The sequence below is a fragment of the Malaclemys terrapin genome, chromosome 16, assembly GCF_027887155.1.
Source record: "Malaclemys terrapin pileata isolate rMalTer1 chromosome 16, rMalTer1.hap1, whole genome shotgun sequence".
In the NCBI taxonomy this organism is placed as follows: domain Eukaryota; kingdom Metazoa; phylum Chordata; order Testudines; family Emydidae; genus Malaclemys; species Malaclemys terrapin.
In genome coordinates this window covers 4,249,434-4,275,082 of record NC_071520.1, presented here as the reverse complement: position 1 = coordinate 4,275,082, position 25,649 = coordinate 4,249,434, and the positions used below count along the sequence as shown (strand labels likewise).

Genomic DNA, 25,649 nt, shown 5'->3' with positions numbered 1-25,649 from the left:
CCTAGCACCGCTTTGGGATCCCAAATAAACTTTGTTTGCTTCTCCCCCTGGTGTGTTTATTGGCGCGAAGCACACCGGGCAACGAACCCGCTGTTGCTTTGCCTCGGGCACTCTGTGCTGGCAACAGTTTTGGCGCCCAACGTGGGGCTCGAGGCTGAAATTTTGCCTTGCCCGGACCCCTCTCGGAGGTTGACAGATTGCGGTGACGACCGACGCCCAGCGCGCACCGGTGACTTTACCGGGGGCCTCGGCGGAGACGTGGTTTGGTCGACCCCGGAGGGCACAACGGTGCAACGCGCTCGAGTAGTGGAGAAGCAGCTGCGGGCGACGGTGGGGAACCGGTCCCGTGGATAGGGCGATGGTGCAGAACCGGACCCTTGGATAAGGTAGGAACAGTCCAGTGGGGACTTTATCTGTCTTGACCTGGGGACGCCCAGTGTCTACCTGTTATGACCTGGGGACGCCCAGTGTCTCCCTATGGGGCAGGGACAGAGTATGGCAGGCAGGGCAAGGTGTACACCCTTGGAATGCATTCTTGTGAACTGGAAAGTGTTTGTATCGGATCCGTTGGTTAAAAGTAAACTGAAAAGGTTCTGTACAGTAGACTGGCCTCAATATCAGCTAGAGGACCAGGAAAGGTGGCCACCGGAGGGATCACTTAATTATAACACGATCCTTCAATTACTTCTGTTTTGTCAGCAAACGGGTAAATGGAATGAACAGATGTATGTACAGTTGTTTATGTTGCTAAGAGATAGGTCAGATCTTTGGCAAAAGTGTAATTTGACTCCGACAGGTTTGGTAGTAGCTATTGTTAGTCCCCAGAACCCCCCCACAGCTGTAATGGCAGGTCCGGTGTCCCCTTCGGCTATCACCCCCCCACCATATAAAGACAAGGTGTCTCAGGTCCCAGAGATTGTCCCCTCGGTGGAATTTTATCCGTTGATCACTGAGACCATGGTGTCCAGACATGGCTCAGATAGGAATCAGGCCACTACTATGCAGGTTTACACCCATGTGCCTTTTAACCCGGAGACCTAGCAGCCTTTAAGGCACAGGCAGGGGAATTCTCGACGAACCCAAGCAAGTTTATCTCAGTCTTTGAAGGGTGCCTGGCTAGCTGTAACCCTGACTGGGATGATTGTAATGTCCTTATGCGGACCCTGCTGTCTGAGGTGGAGCGTAATCAGGTTGTGTCTAAAGAAAAGGAAAAGAGGCAAGCGAAAATGATGGTTGCAGCAGTACAGGCCGGTGGCAGGGGAAGATTTCAGGAAGGTGGAAGGGGCCGGGGAATGAGAGGACGTGGGCGCCCTGGCTCACAGGAAAGGCATCTGGGTCGCAACCAGTGTGCCATATGCCAGAAGGAGGAACATTGAAAAAATGAGTGCCCCGAAAGGGAAGATACCCCTATGATGGCAGCGGAGGATCAAGAATAGGGGTGTCAGGGGAGACGGACTATCCTGCCCCCGGAACCCCGAGTAAAAATGCGGGTGGGAGATTCAGACATAGACTTTTTAATAGACTCTGGAGCTGCACGAACCGCCGTAAACCAACCCCTGCAGCTGCCTGTGGCAGATTCCCTCACTGTGGTGGGTGCCACAGGGAAAGGAACCAAGTGCCCAGTATATGCCCCAGCGGAATGTGCTTTGGGAAACAGAACTCTATCTCACAGACTGGTTCACCTCCCCGATTGTTCAACACTTCTACTAGGACGGGACCTGCTTTGTCGCTTAGGAGCCACCCTGCATTTCACCCAAGATGAAATAACCCTCACCTTACCCCCCGAGAATGCCTGGATAATGACCCTTGCAATTGAGCCCTCAGCCTTGCAAGCCTCAGAGTGGAGCCAGTGGGAGGACAAAAGGAGGGTTAAAAAGCAGCTTTGCTGGACAGTGTTGGCCCAGGGATTTAAAAATTCCCCCACCCTTTTCAGCCAGGCCCTGGCCAGAGACTTGGAGGAGCGGGACAATGAGGACAGGGTCCTCCTCCTGCAATATGTGGATGACTTGTTGATTGCTGCTGTGGGTCTCACCCCTTGCCTTAAAGCCACTGTGAGCCTCCTGAACTTTGTTGGACTCCTCAGAAGTGGGTGTGCTCGTCCTGGTTTGTTGCTCCAAAGCTCTGTATAGAAGTTATTTTGCTGGAAGGGTGCATAATGGCAATGTGTATGTGTTCATTGTTGGGAAAAGGTGTATGAGTGAAGAGTGGAAGTTTCCTTTGTAAGTTAAAAGAAGCCAAGAAGGAGAGAAGGAAAAAGAACAGAACGAGTTAACTGAGGGAAAAAATACAGCTAGCAAGTTCAGTCCAAAGATAAGATGCTGGCACCATCCAAGGGCATTGTTCACAGCTAAGACTTGGCTGACAACCAAGAAAAGGGGGGCCTAAATGTGCCCAAGCAACTATGAGATCTGCAAAACACTGCCAGGCATTAATGAAATGATAAAAGAAGTGCTACCCAAAGACCCTAGCAGCCCTGCCATTCATTGAAACAAGGAGACTGAGTCTACGTAAAGTCCATCAATGAAAAACTGCTTTGGCTCCACACTGGAAAGGCCCTTTCCAAGTCCTGTTAACCACCAACACCGCTGTGAAGTGCCAAGGACTGCCCACCTGGACCCAGGCTTCTCACTGTAAAAAGATCCCTCCACCTCGGGAGGACTCTCCGACTGATGATAAGCCTATTTAAAGACAGGGTGATGTGCTAGTAACCTCTCCCCTGTATGATGCTGAACCACACTGTTTCAGGAAAAGAGAAGAAGGAACACTTGCTTCATTGAAACCACAAAGTCCAGGAATTCCTGACTACAAAAGACATTAAGAACTGACCCTGGTGAACAGGGCCGGCTTTAGGCCAATTCCACCAATTCCCCCGAATCAGGCCCCGCGCTTAAGAGGGCCCCGCATCCAGTGGCAGGGCCGCCCAGAGTGGGGGGCAAGTGGCAGAGAATCCCTTCCCTGGCTAGAGGCTCCTTTTTAATTTTTACTCACCCAGCGGCGCTCCAGGTCTTTGGCAGCGGGTCCTTCACTTGCTCCAGGTCTTTGGCGATACTTTGGCAGTGGGTCCTTCAGTGCCGCCGAAGACCCGGAGCGAGTGAAGGACCCGCCGCCAAAGACTAGGAGCGCGGCCCGGTGAGTACAAGCCCCACGTGGGTTTTTTTGTTTTTTTTTACGTGGTTTTTTTTTTTTTTAGTCATCCCTGTCGGGGCCCCATTGAAACTGTTCGAATTGGGCCCCGCACTTCCTAAAGCCGGCCCTGCTGGTGAAGAAACAAAGAATTATACGCTGGCAGGGAGGCTCTTACACCCCTGGCCTCCCAGGTACAGGCTGAATGTCTAGTCTGCCAAAAGAACAACCCTCGACCAGGAGTGTCAGTGCCACCAGCCACTCTGGAACCTACCCCAGGCCCAGGACTGGTTTGGCAAATAGACTTTACTGAGTTCCCCCGGACCCAAGGATTCAAATACCTTTTTGTCTTGGTGGATCGATTCAGCGGATGGCCTGAAGCCTTCCCACGCCATAACAACACTGCCAAAACGGTGGCTCTGAAATTTGTCAAGGAGATCATTCCCCGCTTCGGACTCCCCCAGTGGATGGAATCTGACAACGGAACACACTTCACATCCCAAGTTGTTCAGAAGATATCGGATGCCCTGCAAATCCCCTGGAAGCTCCACACTCCATGGCGACCGCAGGCCAGTGGGGTAGTGGAATGCACAAATCAGACACTTAAGCGGCACCTCTCAAAGGTCTGCCAAGAGGCTTCCCTTAAGTGGCCTGATGCCTTACCCCTTGTTTTGCTCCGCATGCGCGCTCTCCCAAAGGGCAGGTTAGGGCTCAGTCCCTTCGAGATTATGTTTGGAAGGGCATGGCCTATGAACGGTACACCGGTTCTGGCAGGGGAGTGGGAAATGGGGTGTGGCTTTTTATCTCAGTATATGTGCTCTCTGTCTGCTGTTCTTTGTTCTCTCCACAGGTATACCAGAGATTTGCAGCCTCTCCCGCTGGATGCCCCTGTCCACTCCTTGCAGCCAGGCGATTCCGGTGGACCGTCCAGCCTACGGAAAAGGACTACCAGCGACGACCTGGGACTTAAACTGTTATTCAAAAAAACAATAAGATCTGCTGGGAATGCCCTGTGGTCTCTTTGGACAGTCGCAGCGCACTCCCCGTGAAAACTCTAAGCGTTGGTTGTGTTTACTCTCACAGGGCCAGCCTAACCTGGTGGCCTGGTCCCTTTTGCCTTTAGTCTGCCTGCTATTGGTAATTGTTATTTTGTGGGTATTTGGGGAATTGTAATTGTTAGGCCTTAGGGTCACCTGCCCAGCATGAGTTCAGGTCCAGGGTCTGCCACAGTGGTGCTCTTTGCCATAGGGACACTCCTCTCGTTACCTCCCGTTTCCCCCCAGGCACATGTGGGATGGAAAGGGATCCCTACTAACTTGGAAACAAACACATATGAGTCCTTGAAGGTTTGCTTTGCCCAAGAGTTTAACCTCTCTAACTGCTGAGTATGCTCCCAAATCCCGCACCACGCAGCAGGGTTACCCTGGAGGGTGGTCCCCCAAAATTGGTCAAATATCTGCTGGGGATGGTTCAGTAGGGGAAGAAATACCTCGGGTACCCCCTTGTCACAAAACTGTACCATTGAATCCCAGTATGCATTAAGGGACAACCCCTGGCCACCCCAGGCAGCGTAAATCTTTGTATGCCACCTCAGAGCCCATTAAGGAAGAAGACAGGTTGGGTATGATCCTCCTCCCATCCCATGGGGTGGGATGGCTAACCCAATTTTATTGTAGGCTCTCTGTGTTTCTCACCAAGTATGCCAATAAGACCTTAGCCATAAAAAAGAGCCTTAACTCAAAGCTATACCAGCTCCGGTTGCTGTCCCTGCAAAACAGACAGGCCTTAGATTATGTTTTAGCCTCCCAGGGCGGGGTGTGTGCCCTTATTGGGAATGAATGTTGTACTTATGTCCCAGAAAACTCACAGGACATTAACAAGCATGTCCTGTCGGCCGAACAGGCTTTCGAGCAGTGGGAGGCCCAGGAAAGGAAACCCACGGTTTTCGATTCCCTTTGAAGTTGGTTGCCCAATCTAGGAGGACTGGGGGGTGGCCTTGTGCGTCTCCTCCTCACAGGTGTGGTACTGTGCCTGGTCACCCTCCTCCTAATTGCTTGTTTTAAGATGCTCCTCCGTAAGCTTTGTGCTCCCCGTTCCCCAAAAATCCCGGCATACCCTCTCATTGAAAACCCCAGCTTCATAGCACTTAATCATATCTTGTCCACAGACTATGAGAAAACTCAGCCAAAGGCTTGTTGAGTATTCTCAAAGGAGGGAGTTGTTGACGTCACTAGGCCTCACCCTAGGTAACTCGGGAGGGTGGAAGGCCACTTAATGTCAATGAAGCCTTCCTGCACTAGGCCTAAGTGAACCAAACTCTATCCTTCCATGTTTAAACTCTAATCAACCTCAAAAGCCAGGTGCAATTGGAATATGTAAGCAACCAGTTATCTGCGTGCAACCCCCTGCTCAAGCGGTAATAATGAGGCCTGCATGTTTCTGGCTGAAGGGAAAAAGGACAAGATAACGGTTTAAAGAAGTTACTAACAAGCTAGGCTTATAGCTGCCAAGAATGACTTAACTGCTTAAATGTAATCGTTATTTGCTTAGTAACTATTACCAGGGACGGGAGGGGTAGAGGGAGGAATGGGGGGGAGAAAGGGAGGGCTAGAGGGGAAAGGGGGGGGGGTGAGGCTTAACTGCAAAATGTATAAAAGAAGAAAAACTGTTTCTGTTAGTGTGCTTGATCTGAGACGTGCCTGTCTCCTAGCACCGCTTTGGGATCCCAAATAAACTTTGTTTGCTTCTCCCCCTGGTGTGTTTATTGGCGCGAAGCACACCGGGCAACAAACCCGCTGCTGCTGTCCTCGGGCCTCTGTGCTGGCAACAAGCTGGAGAAGGTACAGGACAAAGCTGGCACAGAACAAATGGGGATCAACAGGCCGGGGGTAAACTGAGGCTGGAAATTCCAAGTAGGTTTCTAACCATCAGAGGAGTGCGGTTCTGGAGCAGCCTCCCTGGGGGCGGGGACGCAAAGAGAGAGCAGAGGTGGTGGCAGGGATGAGCCAGGAAGAGGAGCTTGGGATTGGGAAGGGTCTAAGCAGGGCAAGCTGGCGTTTGGAGGCCAGGGAGGCTGCAGTCACTGAGCTGGGAGAAGACGAGAGCCTGGATGGGTTAGAGAAGGGCAGCAAGGCGGCTCTTAGAGATTAATGCCACCCCGTTTAGGTGACACTGAAAGCACACGGGTGCAATACTGTCCCACGAGGCAGTGAGGCCCTCTGTGGCATTGCCTGGCCGTGACACAACTGTGAGTGACACCACTAGGGGCTTGGAGGTGCTGCACCGGGGCACGGGCACCAAGGGCTCTGGGGCCCAAATTCATCCCTGCTTCATGCGGATTCCTGCAGGCTGGGTGCAGGGCACGGGGCTCCCCCTGGCTGCACAGAGCCTGCCGGAAGGGCTTGGCGAGCAGAGGTGGCTCCATCCTGCCCTCCGCAGGGGGTAGCGCTGCCCAACGGTGGGGCACTGCTGGCAGTGAAGGATTGTGGCAGGGCTGCCCAGCCGCAGGGGAATTTAAAGCAGCTCCCAAAGGCAGACAGAGATGGAAATATGGCCTGCCCTCCCTAGGGTGAATGCTCCTGCCAAGGCACAGGGAGCAGGCTGGCACAGGGAGGTACAGTTGGTAGCTCGCTGTGCCAGGATTGTGTCTGACTTTCCTCCTCCAATCCTCACTGTTTCTTCCGGCCCAAAGGGCGGGGTCCAGCCACTCCCGGGGGCATTTCTGCAAGCTGGGCCTAAGGGCGATTGCAGTATCATTTCCCTCCCTTAGTCAGTAACTAGGAGCGAGGGCACCAGCCATGGCACTCGCTGCCACAATCCAAAGCCCTCGGTCACCATGGGGAGAGAAGGGCACAGGGAGGCGTCCCAGAGGAGCACCCATTTGGCTGGCTATCTCCTTGCCACCCCCACAGCCCGCTGCTCAGAGAGAACGTCTCTGCCCCCCGTTACCCTGCTTTGATGGCAGGAGGAACAGGGCTCCTCTGGCCCTTGGAAGGTGCCCCCGTGCCCAGGAACAAGGCTGTCTCCTCCCAGGTGTTTGAGAACTTGTGTCGTTTGCAATGAACGGGCCTTGAAATCGAAGTCCCTGGCAAAACGGGAGCCAAAGCAGGGTCTGGAGGGCAGAGTGATGCCTGCGCGCCCCTCTGAGCTGGGCGGTGGCTCTGCACGCAGTCACACACGGCAGCCGGCTGTCTCTTGGGAGGGTGACTGGTCTCTATTGCAAAGTGCCGGACACAGAAAGCACGTCAGAGCAGGGACAAGCTAGGTGCCCCGCAGACCAGTGTCAAGGGGGTTAGACGGGGTTTGCCAAAGGACTCATAACAGGTTATGCCCAAAGCTGCCTTTTGGAGGGAAGGTAAATGAGACGCGCAAGGGAATTGGTTATTGGTTTACAAGGCTGTGCCGTCGCGCCTGTCACCCGCACAGCACTGCCCTGGGGTCTGGGTGTGGTGTTACAGGGCTTCTTTTCAGTCTAGTGCCCCCTGGGGTCATTCTGGTGCCACAACATTCTGTCATGTCTGGCCTAGCCCTCCAGCCAGGTGTGACGGAGCAGGGAGCAGGGCAGATTTGACCTGGGAATGTTGCAGGGGGGTTGCAGTGGGGATGTGGGACTTCCCTTGAAGGAAGCTACCTGAGCTGTAACCTGAGCCAGGAACGGGGGTGGGGAGAATTAACACCTTCTGCCCGGGAGACTGAACAAAGGAGAGGAGCAGCGGGAGGGGCTTGGAGTTTAGTTTCAGTTGGGGCTGGGTGGTGCAACGCAGGGAACCCCAAGCTGGGGTCTAAGCTCCCTGAACCTCCCAGAGGGACCTAATTGAGGGGGTCTGGTCGTACCTACACGCTCTGCTTGAGACTGTGTTCCTGTCCTTAAATAAACCTTCTGCTTTACTGGCTGGCTGAGAGTCACAGTGAATCTCGGGAAGAGGGGTGCAGGGCCCTAACTCCCCCACAATCCGCAACAACTGGTGGCAGCGGCGGGATCTACTGCACCCCGTGGACGGCGCTTCCTGCAGTAAGTGACTGGGGAGCAGTAAAACGAAGGGGGATTGACGGGGACCAGGCGTGCTGAAGAGTGAGAGAGAGACGGTTATTACCCCTGGGAGTGTGTGACCAGCGAGAAGGACTTTTGCAGTAACAGGGTCCCCCGGGGGGATCGCAGCGAGTGGTCCCAGGGGCGGAGGAGTCTGCAGCTCGACCCTGGCAGAGAGGTGGTGACCTCGAGAAGGGCTGGCACACTAGGGGGCCCCCTGGGAACTGTGGGGAGCTGTGAGCACACAGGCCGGTGAGTGGCCAGCAGGAAGATGTATGCCAAGCGGCTTAAGAGCGACCTGGTGGAGCTGTGCAAGCAGAGGCGGCTGCGCATTGGGAGGCTCACCAAAGAACAGCTCATTGCCCAGCTGGAGGCGGAAGATCGCGCGAATGAACTGATCCCTGTGTCTCAGGGAAGCAGCCTGGCAAATGCAGCGCAGGCACCAGTGTCTGTCCCAGCTGGGAGTGGTCAGCCGGCTGCTGAGGGCTTCCCGAGACCCCTCCTTCCTATGCCTAGGGGAAGGGTGGGGAGGAGCCCAGCAAATACCGAAGGCGCCGTGAACCCCCCGGCCAGCAGGGGGTCCCCCCGGCGAAGCCCACCGGCCAGCAGAGGATCCTCCCGGCGACGTTCGGCATCCGGGGAGCGGAATTGGCTGGAATGGGAGAAAGAGCTAAAACTGAGAGAGCTGGAGGATCGTGAACAACAGAGACAGCATGAAGAGAGACAGCGTCAGCATGAACGGGAGGAGAAAGAGAGACAGCATCAGCGTGAACGGGAGGAGAAAGAGAGACAGCATCAGCGTGAAGAGAGACAGCGTCAGCATGAACGGGAGGAGAAAGAGAGACAGCATCAGCGTGAACGGGAGGAGAATGAGAGACAGCGTCAGCATGAAGAGAGACAGAGACAGGAGAATGAGAGACAGCGTCAGCATGACCTGGAACTGGCGAGATTGAAGGGCAGCGAACCCCCGGCTGCGGTGAGTGAGGGGGGACCCAGGACTGCACGGAGCTTTGATAAGTGCATCATGGCCCCATACAAGGAGGGGGAGGACATGGATGACTTCCTGGAGGCCTTTGAGACGGCCTGCGAGCTGCACCGTGTGGACCCCGCGGACAGACTCCGGGTCCTTACCCCCTTACTGGACCCCAAATCCGTGGCATTGTACCGCCAACTGGGAGAGGCAGAGAAAGGGGACTACGAACTATTCAAAAGGGCCCTGCTACGAGAGTTTGGGCTGACTCCTGAGATGTACCGGGAAAGGTTCCGGAGTCAAGATAAAACCCCTGAGATCTCATATCTGCAACTAGCCGTCCGCATGGAAAGATACGCCAGCAAGTGGGCTGGTGGGGCCCAGACGAAGGAGGACCTGATTAAACTGCTGGTACTGGAGCAACTGTATGAGCGGTGCCCATCCGACCTGAGGCTGTGGTTGGTGGACAGAAAGCCAGAGAACCCGCGACACGCCGGGCAGCTGGCTGATGAGTTTGTAAAGAGCCGGTCAGGGGGTGGCAGGGAGGAGCCCCAAAGGAACAGGCCCGCCGCGATGCAGAGAGAGAGTCACCCTGGGACCTCCCAAAGGGGGAATATGGGGAATCCCCTCCCACGGGGAAGGCCCAGCATCAGGGACAACCGACCGGCTCGAGGGGACCCACGGGACCTGAGCTGCTATTACTGCGGCCGAAGAGGCCACGTTCGGGCCCAGTGCCCCAAGCTCAAGGACAGACTGAGCAGACCGAACCCGCACCGGGTTAACTTGGTAGAGGCCCAGACGGACGAGGGGCAGGCTTCCCACGCAAGAGGGGCTGGCAGCTTATCAACTGCTCAAGAGAGAGAAGGGCCCCCGGCCAGCTTCTCTGGGGGGCCAGATGCTCCGGATTCAAAGTTCTCCGTTTACAGGGTTGGCGCGGGGCTGTCCCTGCGGAGCGAGTGCCTTGTTCCCCTGGAGGTGGATGGAAAGAAAGTTTATGGATACTGGGACACGGGCGCAGAGGTGACACTGGCCCGGCCCGAGGTGGTGGCCCCAGATCGGGTGGTGCCCAACACCTTCCTGACCCTGACCGGGGTGGGCGGGACCCCATTCAAGGTTCCCGTAGCGAGGGTACACCTGAAATGGGGGGCCAAGGAGGGCCCCAAGGACGTGGGAGTGCACCACCATTTGCCCACTGAGGTGTTGATGGGGGGGGACCTAGAGGACTGGCCAAGCAGCCCCCAGACCGCCTTAGTCGTGACCCGTAGCCAGAGCCGGCGAGGGGCACTACGCCCGGACCCTGGGAAGGATGTCCCACCGGAGGCACCGAACCCTTCCCGGGTGGGGAGGGAACACCCAAGGACAGGCCGCGGGGTGGCTGGGGCTTCCGACCCAGCCGACGAGAGGGAGCAGGTCCCCATCCCTTCCCCAGCCGCCAAGTTCCAGGCCGAGTTGCAGAAGGACCCCTCCCTGCGGAAGCTAAGGGGCCTGGCTGACCTCAGTGTGGTACAGACCATGAGGAGAGGATGCAAGGAGAGGTTCCTGTGGGAGAAGGGGTTCCTGTACCGAGAGTGGGCTCCCCCGGGGGAAGTGGAGTCGTGGGGATCAGGAGGCAGCTGGTGGTTCCCCAGAAGTTTCGCCACAAGCTACTGTACCTGGCCCATGACATCCCTCTCGCAGGGCACCAGGGGATCCGGCGCACCAGGCAGAGGCTGCTACAGAACTTTTACTGGCCCGGGGTCTTCACCAACGTCCGGCAGTACTGCCGATCCTGTGACCCCTGCCAGAGGGTGGGGAAGGCCCGGGACAAGGGGAAAGCAGCATTGAGACCTTTGCCCATCATAGAGGAGCCTTTCCAGAAGGTGGCCATGGACATAGTGGGACCTCTCAGCAAGACGACCCGGTCTGGGAAGAAATACATCCTGGTGGTGGTAGATTTCGCCACCCGCTACCCCGAGGCAGTGCCCTTATCATCCATTGAAGCAGACACTGTGGCGGATGCGCTGCTGACCATTTTCAGCCGAGTGGGGTTCCCCAAGGAAGTCTTGACGGACCAAGGGTCCAACTTCATGTCGGCCCTACTCCGGTGCTTGTGGGAGAGATGTGGGGTCCGGCACAACTGGGCCTCAGCATATCACCCCCAATCCAACGGGCTGGTGGAGAGGTTCAATGGGACGCTAAAAATGATGCTGAAAACATTTATGAATCAGCACCCGCAGGACTGGGACAAGTACTTACCTCACCTGCTGTTTGCGTACAGGGAGGTACCCCAGGAGTCTACCGGGTTTTCGCCTTTCGAACTGCTATATGGAAGGCGGGTAAGGGGGCCCCTGGACCTGATGAGAGACGAATGGGAGGGGAAGGCCACTCCTGACGGAGAGTCGGTGGTGGAGTATGTCCTGACCTTCCGGGAACGACTTGCCGAGCTCATGGGCCTGGCCAGGGAGAATCTGGCCAGGGCCCAGAGGAAGCAGAAGGTCTGGTATGACCGCACAGCACGGGCCCGCGCCTTCGCCACTGGGGATCAGGTGATGGTCCTCATCCCCGTGAGGAAAAACAAACTCCAGGCCGCCTGGGAAGGGCCCTTCAAGGTTGTCAAGCAACTAAACGAGGTAAACTATGTGGTGGAGCTGTCGAACCGGGCACACCACCACCGGGTGTACCATGTGAATATGATGAAGCCATATTATGACAGGGGGAATATGGTGTTGGCCGTGTGTGGACAGTGGGAGGGGCAGGGAGATGACCCTTTAGTAGATCTATTCCCTGGGACAAGAGTTGGCTTCCCCCTGGAAGCAATTCCCCTCTCTGATCGGCTAACCCCTGCCCAGCGAGCTGAGATCGGAGGGGTGCTGCATCTGTACCAGCAGCTGTTTTCCAACCAGCCTGGACGCACTAATCTGACTGTCCACCGGGTGCAGACAGGATCGCACCCGCCTATAAAATGCTCCCCCTTCCGAGCCACAGGGAAAACTGCTCAGGACCTGGAAAGAGAGGTCAATGACATGCTGGCTTTGGGGGTGATCCAGCCGTCTTCCAGCCCTTGGGCCTCGCCGGTGGTGCTGGTCCCCAAAAAGGACGGGTCGATCCGGTTCTGTGTGGACTATCGGAAGCTCAATGCCATCACTGTGGCCGATGCCTACCCCATGCCCAGGCCGGACGAGCTCCTAGACAAGCTGGGAGGTGCTCGGTACCTTACCACCATGGATCTTACAAAGGGCTATTGGCAAGTGCCGCTGGATGCAGATGCCAGGCTGAAATCGGCCTTTGTCACCCCTCTGGGGCTCTATGAGTTCCTGACCCTGCCCTTCGGCCTCAAGGGAGCGCCGGCCACCTTCCAGCGCCTGGTGGATCAGCTACTGAGGGGGATGGAGAGTTTTGCCGTGGCGTATATCGATGACATCTGTGTCTTTAGCCAGACCTGGGAGGACCACATATCCCAGGTTAGACAAGTGCTGGACCGACTCCAGAAGGCTGGGCTGACCGTAAAACCGGAGAAGTGCAAGGTGGGGATGGCTGAGGTATCCTACCTAGGCCACCGGGTGGGAAGCGGCTGCCTAAAGCCGGAACCAGCCAAAGTGGAGGTGATCAGAGACTGGCCCGCTCCTCAAACCAAAAAGCAGGTCCAAGCCTTTATTGGGATGGCAGGATACTATCGGAGGTTCGTGCCCCACTTTAGCGCCATAGCCGCCCCCATCACTGAGCTGTGCAAGAAGGGGAAGCCAGACAAAGTGGTCTGGACCGAGGAGTGCCAGGAGGCTCTCCGGGCGCTGAAGGAGGCTCTGGTCAGTGGCCCAGTTCTGGCAAACCCAGACTTTGACAAGCCCTTTATGGTGTTCACCGACGCCTCAGACACAGGACTGGGGGCGGTGTTAATGCAGGAGGATGAAAAGGGGGAGAGACACCCCATCGTGTACCTGAGCAAGAAGTTGCTACCCCGGGAGCAGAACTACGCGGCCATCGAGAAGGAATGCCTGGCCATGGTGTGGGCCCTCAAGAAACTAGAGCCATATCTCTTTGGGCGTCACTTCACCGTGCACACCGACCACTCTCCCCTGACCTGGCTGCACCAGATGAAAGGAGCCAACGCCAAGCTCCTGAGATGGAGCCTGCTCCTGCAGGATTATGACATGGACGTGGTCCATGTGAAGGGACGTGACAACCTGATAGCGGACGCGTTGTCCCGGAGAGGGAGCCCTGAACTTCCCCAGGTCACTGGTCAGAGTGACCCCGCTCAGTTCAGTCTCGAAGGGGGGAGAGATGTGACGGAGCAGGGAGCAGGGCAGATTTGACCTGGGAATGTTGCAGGGGGGTTGCAGTGGGGATGTGGGACTTCCCTTGAAGGAAGCTACCTGAGCTGTAACCTGAGCCAGGAACGGGGGTGGGGAGAATTAACACCTTCTGCCCGGGAGACTGAACAAAGGAGAGGAGCAGCGGGAGGGGCTTGGAGTTTAGTTTCAGTTGGGGCTGGGTGGTGCAACGCAGGGAACCCCAAGCTGGGGTCTAAGCTCCCTGAACCTCCCAGAGGGACCTAATTGAGGGGGTCTGGTCGTACCTACACGCTCTGCTTGAGACTGTGTTCCTGTCCTTAAATAAACCTTCTGCTTTACTGGCTGGCTGAGAGTCGCAGTGAATCTCGGGAAGAGGGGTGCAGGGCCCTAACTCCCCCACAATCCGCAACACCAGGTCACTGCTCAGCCCAGTTCCCTTCCAGGTTAGCAGGAAAGTCCCAATAGGAAACCCCCAAATCTAGTGGCTTTTGATCCCAGTCCTCAACCTCCATCTGGGGCCCACCCTACTTGGCCTCTTCTCCCTCTGATGCCCGTACCTTCCCCCTGCCGTGGGGAATGGTGGAGCACCTGGGCCCGCCCGCCCTCTCCTCTGGCTTCCAGCCCAGGGCCCGTTTAGGCGCCAAGGACTGTTCCTTGCATCCTGTCACCATTTTCCCTGGGCCACTGCCACCTTCTGCCCAGCTTGTTGACATCTGTCTCCAGACCTCTGGATGCTGCTCTTCCCGCCTGGGATCTCACCACTTGTCTGGCAGTGACCCATCCCCATCCACCGCTCCCAGCCTAGCTTGCAGCACCTGGGCTGCGATGAAGAACTCCCCTAGCTCCTGCCTGCGACTAGTCAGTCCTTCCCTCCTCCGAGCAGGAGCTTCCCCCAGCCCTGCCGCGGAGCCGGCCTCTTTGGCTTTGGACAGCCAGCCCGACCCGCCTTAAAGCAGCAGGTCCCTCCCTGTGGCTTGGCTGCAAGGCTTTTGCCAGCTCCCTCCAGCTGAACCCCCTTGCCAAGTAGCCTTCCCTTCTGTAGGGCTCCGCAGAGCAGCCTTCTCCTGCCAGCGCCTGCCTGCCGGGAGGGTGGGACGAGGCAGCCTTCATGCTGCTCCCTGGCTCCCAACGCCTTCCCACTTGGCTGGGTGAGAGGGGAGCCTCGCCCTAGCTTCTCTGGCAGGTTCCTTCCCCAAGCACCATTCATTCCCAGGACCCTTAGGGCTCAATATGTATCTCTGCTGGACTCTTCCGAACCCTCCAGGGGCCATGCCAGGTGGTGGGTGGGCTGACCGCTAGGCACTACTGCCCTCAGTGGTGGACGGTCCCATCACAGCCTAGAATTCCCCTAAGGTGGCCCATAGACAGGTTCACTGGACACAGAGTTAATGTAGGTTTGGGTGTCACACTGAAATTAATCACATCAACGGAAAGGATGGGATTGTGCAGGCCTGACATTGCAGGGACAGGAAATGTTCACTGCACCCTTAGACAGACAGCTAGGCAAGCCCAGACCTTGAGGGGCAGGTCTGCTCTGCCCAGTGCAGTGCTTCATTTGTAAGGAAAGAGGTGCTGGGGATCAAGCTACGAACTGCCAGGCCCAGAGGTGCCGGGCTCTGAACTGCCAGGCCCAGAGGTGCCCGAGGCGCTGAACTGCCAGGCCCAGAGGTGCCGGGCTCTGAACTGCCAGGCCCAGAGGTGCCCGAGGCGCTGAACTGCCAGGCCCAGAGGTGCCAGAGGCGCTGAACTGCCAGGCCCAGAGGTGCCAGAGGCACTGAACTGCCAGGCCCAGAGGTGCCGGGCTCTGAACTGCCAGGCCCAGCGGTGCCCGAGGCGCTGAACTGCCAGGTCCAGAGGTGCCGGGCTCTGAACTGCCAGGCCCAGCGGTGCCAGAGGCACTGAACTGCCAGGCCCAGAGGTACCGGGGGTCAGCCCTGACAAGCCCTGGCACAAATTAAGCACTGGGCAAGCGACCAGTAAGAAGGGCATTATGGCTTCCCATGTTCAGTACTCTTGGGGATTCTGGGTAAATGTGCTGAATTACAGGTAAAAAGATGCTCGGCTTCGTTCCCAGAGATGCCTGGTATCGGGAAGACAAGCTGAGCTCTTGTCAGATCATAAACCATCACCGCTGTCCCGTCATACAGCAAGTGACCTTTATTTCCGTTAAGAGAACAATAAAAATACAAGAAAGGACCTAGGCAAAGTCTCCATGAGGAGCACGGTGTGCGTCTCCCCGACTCAGCCGAACGGCTGCCTGGTTCTGAGACTGTACAGTCCCGGGAGATTAAAGGTGCAAGCACAGAAAGGAATAACTATAGCACAGCTGTATTCACCCCCGTCACCGCTAATAAAGTGACGCTAATGAGGATTGACTGTAGCTCGCAATCTGTTGCCGATACCCAAGCTGCAATAGGCCCCAGCTCCTCCTCCCTGCGGGGGGGGGGGGGGGGAGGGGCGGATCGGCTGGGTTCATGGGAATAAATGATGTGTTTGACACTAAATCCCAGCTGTGTCCAAGGGGACGTTCCAGGATAAACCCTCCCTGCAAACACCTTCCCCAGCACACTCGGAAACATGTCCCCGTGGGGCAGTGTCAGACTAACCCCCTCCCACCTCCATTCCTGCCCAGCCAATAGAAACCCAGCGAGACCCGTGTTTCACTCAAGGGGGATTTGCCCCATTGGGTGTGTGGCTCCCCACCAGCCGTCCTTCAAACATGCCCCAAAACGGCACATATCTCAGCAAGCAGCAGGAAGGGCAAATACCCCCAGGCCGGAGAAACCACGTCACAGATTGACATCCCCAGGAACCAGTGTCCTGAGGCTGGCAAGGGAAATACTCGGAGATCACAGTGCCCATCACGCAGAGCCAGTGAGAGCAATTCCGCCCCCTTCCCGGGTCCCCTGCACCGGAGCTGGGGGAAGGAGAAGGGAGGCACCAGGGCACGTGCTGGGAGTGAAGCAGAAGGCAGGGGGCAGCTACGGCTGCCAATCTCCCTTTGGGGCAGAGTGTCAAGGAGCAAACGCGAGCCGTGTTCCCTTCCCGAACCATCCCCATCCCCCGACTCTGAACCCCTCGACGTCCCCTCCACGCCTGGCCCTGCTGGGGCAGCGCTAGTGCCACCCAGGCCTTGCTCCTCTCACCCAGTGCTGGACAGGGAGCGGGTGCCAAGCCCCAGGCAGGCAGCCGAGGCAAGAACCAGGGTCACCGGCAGGGGATCTACCCTTGGCCGGAGACAGAGCCAGGTGCTCAGAACAGGGGATCGTTATTATAGGCCCGGCTCCCTCTGTGCCAGGGAGCGCTCTCCATCACACTCAGGAGGGGGTGCTGCCTGCTGTCACTGGGGCAGGAGGGATGCAGGGGTCAGCCAAGCCCAGAGAGAGCAGGGAGGGGGAAGGGAGCTGTGGGAGCACGCAGCACGAGCCGATTGGTCACGTCCCACCAGGGCTGGTCCTCAACCGGCCCCCAGGGGCCATTTTCTGAAAGGAGGAAGTTGCAGAGCAGGGAGAGACCCTCCCAGTAATGCCCACCCTGCCCCAGGGAGGGCTCCTGACAGGGTGGGGGGCTGCGAGGCAGCTGTCAGAGGAGCGTGCAGTCGGATTCCTGCTCTGCAGGGTGTGCTGGCCCCATGGCCGGGGCAGCGTGGCCGCCAGGTGCAAACATCCGGTTCTCAGTGATGGGGTATTCTTCATTCGCAGTCCGAGAATGCAGCACGAAATCACTTTCAGCTGCAATCTGTGTCTGCTGCAGCTGAAATAGGGAAAAACCGACTTGGCGGGTTACTGCTTTCCAGACAAATCGCCCTTAGCCGGGGGCTCCGGGAGAGCCAGGTCCCCGCGGCCGCCACCACCACGGGCCCGTGGGATACGGGCACAATTAAGGATTTGCATTATTGTTTTCTCAAGGAAGAATGAATCTTGACATTTCAGGTGCCTCCTGACCACACCCCAAGGCTGCTCTGCCCAAGCCCGAGCCCCCACCCCTACCAGTCCAGGTCGCATCAAGCACTCACTACTGTGTGAGCTGGCAAAGGAGGGAGATGGGGGCACAAGTGAACCCAGGTGACCACGGTGCACGGTGCAGTTGAATAGGTGGGAAGACCTGGGGGCGTCTGAAGTGAGGGGCCCCTGGCCTCCCCCAGCCAAGGGGGTTGTCTGGGAGAAGTCAAGGGAAGGAGCCCGGTGCAGTTTCTGTGCACACTGCTTTGTGTGACTCAGTAGGACAGAGCAAAGTCCCCATGACAGAGACCAACAGCCCCAGAGTCGGACAGACGGGCAGGTCAGCGACGGCTGGCGCAGGGAGGAGAGACCACCGAGGGCCACAGAGGCATCAAATGCAATTGCTGCCTCTCTTGCAGGGAGGGGGCATTGCAGCCGTGGGGAGGTGGAACAGGGCCCTGGGCTATCCTAGCCCCTCCAGTGCACGGGAGGGGACACCCAATGGGCTGGGCTGTTCCACCCTTAGGGTACATCTACACTACAGGGGGGAGTCGATTTAAGATACGCAAATTCAGCTACGTGAATAGCGTAGCTGAATTCGACGTATCGCAGCCGACTTACCCCGTTGTGAGGACGGCGGCAAAATCGACTTCTGCGGCTTTCCGTTGGTGGCGCTTACTCCCACCTCCGCTGGTGGAGTAAGAGCGCCGATTTGGGGATCGATTGTCGCGTCCCAACGGGACGCGATAAATCGATCCCCGAGAGGTCGATTTCTACCCACCGATTCAGGCGGGTAGTGTAGACCTAGCCTTAGACACACTATGACCCACTGCAGGGCATCCTGCCCTTACCGGCACATTCCAGGGCTGAACCGCGGCTCCATTGCGCTTCCGGCAGCATTGCTGGGCACAGCAGAGCTCGGCCTCCTCTGCAACCAGGTCCCAGCGGCTCCCCTGCCCCACGATTCCCGTCGGATCCGCCGGGTCCAGGATGATGGGCCTGAAATTCAGGGAGACACGAAGAGTCACGGTGCAGACTCCAGCCGGGCAGAGGCAGAGTCCAGCTGGGCATAACCCTGCTGCCTGACCCCTCCGGCTCTGTCCTGCTAAGCTCCCGTCTGGTCCTTCCTAGGACACGCTGCGGCTAGTTAGTGGCCAGACGGCCCAGAAGTTCTTCGCTTGCTTTAGCTGCTCTCTGCTCGCTGTCAGCCCTTGCCTAGCCCTGAGCTCTAAAGCCTGGTCTCTCTCAGACCCCGGCTGTCTCTTGGATCCCACCCGCCTATTCCCTCCTCCACCAGCTCCACTCCCCAGCCTCTCCCACACACTGGGTGTTAATCATTATTGCCACTGCCAGTATTCACCCAGCACCGGGGTGTCTTGGCCGCTCAGAGCATCAAAGCCCTGCCCCACTTCATGCTGGGGCTTCTCTCGTTCTCCTTGCCCCCAGGATGCTGTGTCTGGGTCATCTGCAGTGACAGCTTCACTGTGCAGGGGGGGATCACGGGCAGGGCCCCATCGCCACGGCGACAGGGCGCCGGGATGCACACACAAGGGTGGGTGGGTGTTTGCAGACACCTGGATTTGCGGAGCTGAGACTTCAGGTACGATCCCAGGGTTTCATTCGCAAAGCCGTAGTTGATGGTCCAAAAGACACAGAGCTTGGCATGCTGCCGGATCAGCTCCAGCACCGTCCGGAAGCCCTCGGCCATGTTGAAGGCTGGATCCCTGCCCCCTCTCTCCCAGGCGTAGACAGACAGGAGCTCCAGTGCGTACTGGGGGGGCAGGGACTCTTTCCCCCTCAGCTTCCTTTTGTGGGGAAGGACGTACTGGGACGGACAAAAGGAAGAGAGGTGAGACCGACAGGCAACAAACCCTCATTCACACCTAATCTGTGCCCCGAAATCCACTCTGAAAGGGTGGGAAGGGCTGGGAGACAGGGCAGCCAGGGCTGGGGCAGTGGGAACTCCCAGCAGCATGGCCCTCTCCAGGGTACCTTGGTGCCTGCCGGGCCTCCAGCTGGCTATTCCCAGCATGACTCTGTCCCCCGAGAGCTGCAGGGGGCTGTGGGGGGCCCGTGCAGCTGCTGTACCTGTTTGTACCAGCGTTTCACCAGGCGGATCAGACTCTTCAGTTTGGTGGGGAGAGCCATGACAAAATTCCTCTGCAGCTCGGTGAAGCAGGGGGAGAACTCGCTCCCTTCGGGATCGCTCTCCATCAGCCTGATGTACACCTGGGGGTCGGGTTTATAGCCTCTGTACAGCTGGCCTAGCAGAGAAGGAACACAGGCGTGTAGGCCAAGGGTAACTAAACACTGTACGTACCAAGTGCTGCGGGTGGCATGACCACTCCCCACCCCGCTCCCTGTGCCCACTACTCCGAGTGGGGCTTGGCGTTACAATCACAGACCCAGTGCCCATTGGCTCCTGACCTTTCCCTGCTATTTTCTCTTCCCCTTCCCATAGGAACTACTTTGCGTGGCAGAAGGACACACTTCGGCCTGCTCACTCCCACCTCAGATTGTTTTTTCCAAGGTTTTTTGAAAGGAAGGGGAAAGTGAAGGGGCCAGACTCCATCCTGGGCAGGGGCCGGTCCTCACAGTGGGCTCCTGCCAGGTGCACCCTTGGCCTGCCCGCTCAGCCGGGCTGGGGCATGGCCCAGCACATTGCCCGTGGCTGGCACAGCTGCGCCGGCCCAGAGAATTCATGCAGCTTGTGAGGATTGTTTCTGGAGGCCCCTCAGGCCTGTTGGCAGATCAGAGCAGCTCTGAGGTGATGAGCAGCTCTCGTGGGGCGGGGGGCGAGATGGGCAGGGGGACCGGAGGGCACTGTCACCAGAAAGGAGCAGGATTTGGAGCGGGACCGAGGGGAGCTGGGCTGGGAGTGCTAGTCCTTAGCTGGGTCCAGCTTGTAATCCGGGTCCTCCCCCGGCCATGCATTGCCCCTCACACTTGGCCCCTCCTTCCCACGGAGCTGAGCGAGTGCTTGAAGCTTTGAGTAGCCTGTTGTACCAGGCTCCACTCTCTGAAAGTCCCTGAGCGCCATGTGGTGTCCTCCAAATGCTGCCTGCTTGCTCCTGAATGGGTAAATTTAAACAGTGACTAGCAACCCCCCCGCCCTCCGGCACTATTGGCTGGTGCCTCTGTTCTGAATCACAGCTGGGCAGGACAAGCGAGAGGAAGAGAAGCAGTTTAGGGGAGGTACAGGAAACGCAGTCCCTGGATGGTGCTTTCTTTTGATGAGGGCTAGTGCACAAGGAGGAGATCAGGTGTGCATATGGTGTGCATGTGTGATGGCCTCCTTCTTGACCTGGGATCGAACTGGGATCCTGCAGAACTACAAGCATGGTACAATGTGAGCTAAAGCTAAAATGTACGGTAACAGACTCCTCTGCTCTGTGGAGTGGATAGAGAGGGGAAGCCATAACCCACACTGACCAGTGGGTGAGGCACATCCACGCGCTTAAACATCCACGTGAATTTACACCTGCAAAGCTACACACATCGGATACATTGGCAAATCATAGTGGGGGAGTTTGGCCATGGATTCCCCTTAAAATCTCCTGGTGTCACCTGCAAAAAGAACAGGAGTACTTGTGGCACCTTAGAGACTAACAAATTTATTAGAGCATAAGCTTTTGTGGACTACAGCCCACTTCTTCATGCATCCGAAGAAGTGGGCTGTAGTCCACGAAAGCTTATGCTTTTTTCCCTTGTTTTAGATCCAAGGGGGTTGGATCTGTATTCACCAGGAGTTGGTGGGAGAAAGAAGGGGGGATGGTTAATTTCTCCTTGTTTTAAGATCCCAGGGGGGTTGGAACTGTATTCACCAGGAGTTGGTGGGAGGAAGGAGGGGAATGGTTAATTTCTCCTTGTTTTAAGATCCAAGGGGTTTGGATCTGTATTCACCAATGAATTGGTGAAGGTCTCTCAAGGCTACCCAGGGAAGGAAATTAGCCTTGGGATGGTGGCAGCGGACCAGAGCTAAGCTGGTAGTTGAGCTTAGAAGTTTTCATGCAGGCCCCTACATTTGTACCCTAAAGTTCACTTTAGGGTACAAATGTAGGGGCCTGCATGAAAACTTCTAAGCTCAACTACCAGCTTAGGTACAAATGTAGGGGCCTGCATGAAAACTTCTAAGCTCAACTACCAGCTTAGCTCTGGTCCGCTGCCACCATCCCAAGCTAATTTCCTTCCCTGGGTAGCCTTGAGAGACCTTCACCAATTCATTGGTGAATACAGATCCAAACCCCTTGGATCTTAAAACAAGGAGAAATTAACCATTCCCCTCCTTCCTCTAATAAATTTGTTAGTCTCTAAGGTGCCACAAGTACTCCTGTTCTTTTTGCGGATACAGACTAACACGGCTGCTACTCTGAAACCTGGTGTCACGTGCTTACAACCCAGCACACCCCAGAGAACATGGAGCCATTGCTATCTCGAAAGTAGCAACAGCTCTGGCAACGCACCATGGGAATCCAGAGAGACTAGACGGTCATTGAGAAACATGGCCCTTGCCCTGGGAAACAGTGCATCTTACCTAGAGCGTCGAAAGCCGGCAGCACGTCAAAATCAATATGTTCATCCATGGTATTCGATTTTAGGGTAAAAGTGAGCACACGGGGGTTCTCCCACTTTGTTTTCTTAATGCTCAGCTCTAGGTCTTTTCCCAGGGACTCTCTGCATTCCTCCAGCCTTGTCTGGATTTCAGCAATGATTTTTTTCCGTTCTGCTTTCAGGGCCCGGAAATCCGTAATCGAGCTGACAAACACGACGAGGTCCACATCGGAGACGTCTTTCAGGGCCGTGCCCTTCCCCGACGAGCCGGCCTGGAGACAGAGACAGAGAGGTCCCACTGAGTCCTTCCGCAGAGCGCTCAGCTGTGGCCCACCCGCATGGAGGAGCGGCTTCCTGTGTCACCCTGGAGACACCCCCTGTGGGACATCCCACGCTCACTGATGAGTACAGGGTGGGATCAGGGCCGAGCGGATGTGGTTTTGGCCCGTGGCTGTGGCAAAGTGAGTCCTGGCCTTGGGACTGAGCATCGGAGGAGCAGGGAAAAGGGGCTTCCCCAAGAGTTAGGGCTGATTCTGGTCCCAGTCACAGGGGTTTTACACCGTGGATCTCAGCCGCATCCCTCCCGCAGAGTCAGGCCCTTGGTCAATTCTTCATTTGACATCAGCAGGCGACTCACGTGAGTAACTGCTCCCCAGTGGAGGCAGAGTGGTCTGGGAGGGGAAATCTGATAAAGGACGGGGCCTGGTGATCTAGCATGGGTGGGGCCGGAGGCCCAATGTTGGTACCAGTTGTTATTTAAGAGCCCAGGCAAGGGCTTCCGGGGAGGGGCGGAGGGGTCCCCAGTGGGGTAAGAACCATTTGAGCCCGGAAGGGGGCTGGCAAAAATGAGTTATTTTTGTTTGGACCCCTACATATCTCTGGAAGGTTCGTCCGACCTCACTTGTTAAAAGCCTGGAGGAGACCATGTGCAAGCACCGCAGGGGGGTGGCAGGGGCAGCAGTGCGCCCAGCTGGGAGGGGGACTCAGGGGTGAGCTAAACAGCCCCCTGCTCCCAGCTTTATACCAGGTCACTAGTGTTGTTAACTTTCCTTACACTAGCGGGTCGCACGCTGCGTTGCTCACGTGGCCTGAGCTGTGTGTTTCCAACTTCAGTGCACGCAGCTCGGCAAACTTTCCAAAAGAATGTGACAGATTCTCTGGATGTGACGTATTGCCGGGCTGGGGGCTGGTCAGAGTGATGGCTAGGGGCCTGGACGGGGCCTGTGGGATCAAAAGAAACAGCCTGGGGGGGCTGGAGTGGGGGCAAGGGCCCATCCAAGGCTAACCATCACCCTAAAAGTGACTACGTCTCTGCTCCCCTCCCCCAGGCCCCTGCGAGGTCACTGCCTAGCCCATAGCCAGAGTGACTAAACAGTGATTTTAGTGCAAATCTGGGTTTTTCAGTTTTCGCCACGGCCATTCTCCACCCTTGACCCTGGCATCATCCCCTGCCTGATGCAGCGCAGCCTCAAACGCCAGACCCCGAGCCCCGTGTCCCAGGGGGCCATTGCTCGGGGGGGTCTCCCTCAGGGAAGGGCAATTCTGCAGGTATTTTGCCTGCCCTCTGGCTCTCCCCAGACACAGCCCTGCACAAATACTGACAGTGACCATCTGTCCCCCATTTCCCCACACTGGAGTCCTGCACCTGGGAACCAGGCCCACCTCCCCTCTCGCTCGCCCCTTCTTCAGACACAGGCAGAGGGGTCCCCGGCGCTGCGCCCTGATTCACAACAGCATCACCCTAGCTGTTGTACACTCACCATTGAGTACACTCACCTCTGGACTGTTCCCCCTCCCCTTCCCACTCCCCCCAATGCCTGGAGAGGCAGGGTCGGGCTGCTGTGTGCACCCCATCTCCATCGCTCACCTTAACCACCTTCAGCACCCGCATTGCAGAGCCGGAGTTTCTGAAGCAGTTTTGGGTCAGAAATAGGAAGATGATGTGAATGGCTGTGCTGACCTGGTTCTTGAAAACTCTGTTGGGCTGCAGGTCGTTGCTGATGAACGTATCGAGTTCCTCAGCTGCTGTCTGGTAGAGCCCCATGACTGGTGCTGGTGAGGAGACAACAGGGGCTGCCTAGGCCGGGACTAGCCTGTGTGTGCCCCTGGCAGAGCGGGACTGTACCTTGCTCCTTCTGGACTGCAACAGGCACAGGGTGGGGAGGGGAAGAGCAGCTGCAGAGGGTTGGTTGCTGCACAGAGGCCTCGCCTCCTTTCATTTCCTCGGCTCTCTGATCAGTTTCGTTTCTCCCAGGGCCACGCTGCTCCCTGCCTGCCTCAGGAATGCTTTGGAGTCCACTGCCCTGCGCCCCACTTCCTGGCTGTTAGCTGGAATCTCTCCCTGCCTTCCAGAGCTGCCCGTGTGCCGAGCTCAGCTGGCCTGTTCGATGCTAGGCACGCGTGGCCCTGGCAGGGTGAACGCGCAGCTCTACCGTTACTGTGTCTCAGTGATTTCAGATCCCATGTTTTCACTCTGCAAGTTCCAGATGGTTCCAGGCCAGCTGGATTCTGACAGTCCTGCCCTGTTTTTCCACCTCCTGCATCATCAGCAGTAATCCAGGGTCCGCAGGCCAAACACTGTCCTCCCCTCCTCCTGCATTCCCCTCCCAGGGCTTGCGCAGGACTCACTCACGGGCCCTGGAACGGGAATTTACCCAATCTGTCTGTTGCTGGTGCATCAGGAGTAGAGCAGAGGTGGGCAAACTACAGCCCGCGGGCCACATCCAGCTCCATAGCTCCCGGCCGGCCCCTCCCTTGCAGCCTCAGCTCGCCATGCTGGAAGCTGGGCGGCCCGGCTCAGGGGTGAACACAGGGCAGGGCTTTTAACGGCCCGGTCGGCAGTGCTGACCGGAGCCACCAGGGTCTCTTTTCAACTGGGTGTTCCGGTCGAAAACCAGACACCTGGCAACCCTAGTGTGGCTCCGGGTTCAGGAAGCCCTACTGGGCACACTGGCAGTCAGCCCTCACAGACGCAGGGCAGTCTTGGGGCCCTCTGGTCTAGGGTTACCATATTTCAGCGAGCAAAAAAGAGGATGGGAGGAGCCCCGCCCTAGCCCCGCCCCTGCCCCTCCCACTTCCCACCCCCCCTGACCTCCCAACCCTCCCCCCGTTCCTTGTCCCCTGACTACCCCCTCCTGGGACCCCTGCCCCTAACTGCCCCCCAGGACTATCTAAGCCTCCCTGCCTCTTGTCCCCTGACTGCCCCAACCTTTATCCACACCCCCACCCCCAGACAGACCCCTGGGACTCCCACGCCCCTTCCAACCACTCCCCACCCCCTGACAGCCCCCCCCAGAACTCCCAACCCATCTAAACCCCTCTGCTCCCTGTCCCGACTGCTCCGATCCCTCTCCCCACTCCTGCCCCCTGACAGCTCCCCCCCAGAACTCCCAACCCATCTAAACCCCTCTGCTCCCTGTCCCCTGACTGCTCCGATCCCTCTCCCCACCCCTGCCCCCTGACAGCCCCCCCCAGAACTCCCAACCCCCTACCCCCCCCGCTCCTTGTCCCCTGACTGCCCCCTCCTGGGACCCCTGCTCCTAACTGCCCTCCAGAACCCCACCCCCTACCTAAGACTCCCTGTTCCTTGTCCCCTAACTGCCCCCTCCTAAGACCCCCCCCCAACTGCCCACCAGGACCCTACCCCCTACCTGTACCCTGACTGCCCAAAACTTTCTCCACTCCCCCCAAAAAGCCCCCCCCGTTTCTTGACTGCCCCCTCCAGAACCTCCCTGCCCCTTCTCCTGCCCCCCCTTACCCTGCTGCTC

General features: G+C 57.4%; 1 protein-coding gene across 1 annotated transcript in view; it reads right to left on the bottom strand.

Moving 5' to 3' along the window:
* Positions 1-15,529: 15,529 nt before the first annotated feature.
* The window catches only part of LOC128824799 (2'-5'-oligoadenylate synthase 3-like), a 28,686-nt gene continuing 18,566 nt past the window's right edge, over positions 15,530-25,649 (bottom strand). Inside the window, exons 7-12 of the mRNA XM_054006711.1 lie at positions 23,750-23,959; positions 21,866-22,154; positions 19,420-19,595; positions 18,906-19,156; positions 18,183-18,330; positions 15,530-17,143 (exon numbers count right to left, since the gene is read on the bottom strand). Of these exons, the coding sequence (XP_053862686.1) occupies positions 16,973-17,143; positions 18,183-18,330; positions 18,906-19,156; positions 19,420-19,595; positions 21,866-22,154; positions 23,750-23,959 (1,245 nt within the window). The 3' untranslated portion in view covers positions 15,530-16,972. The remainder of the gene's footprint in view (positions 17,144-18,182; positions 18,331-18,905; positions 19,157-19,419; positions 19,596-21,865; positions 22,155-23,749; positions 23,960-25,649) is intronic.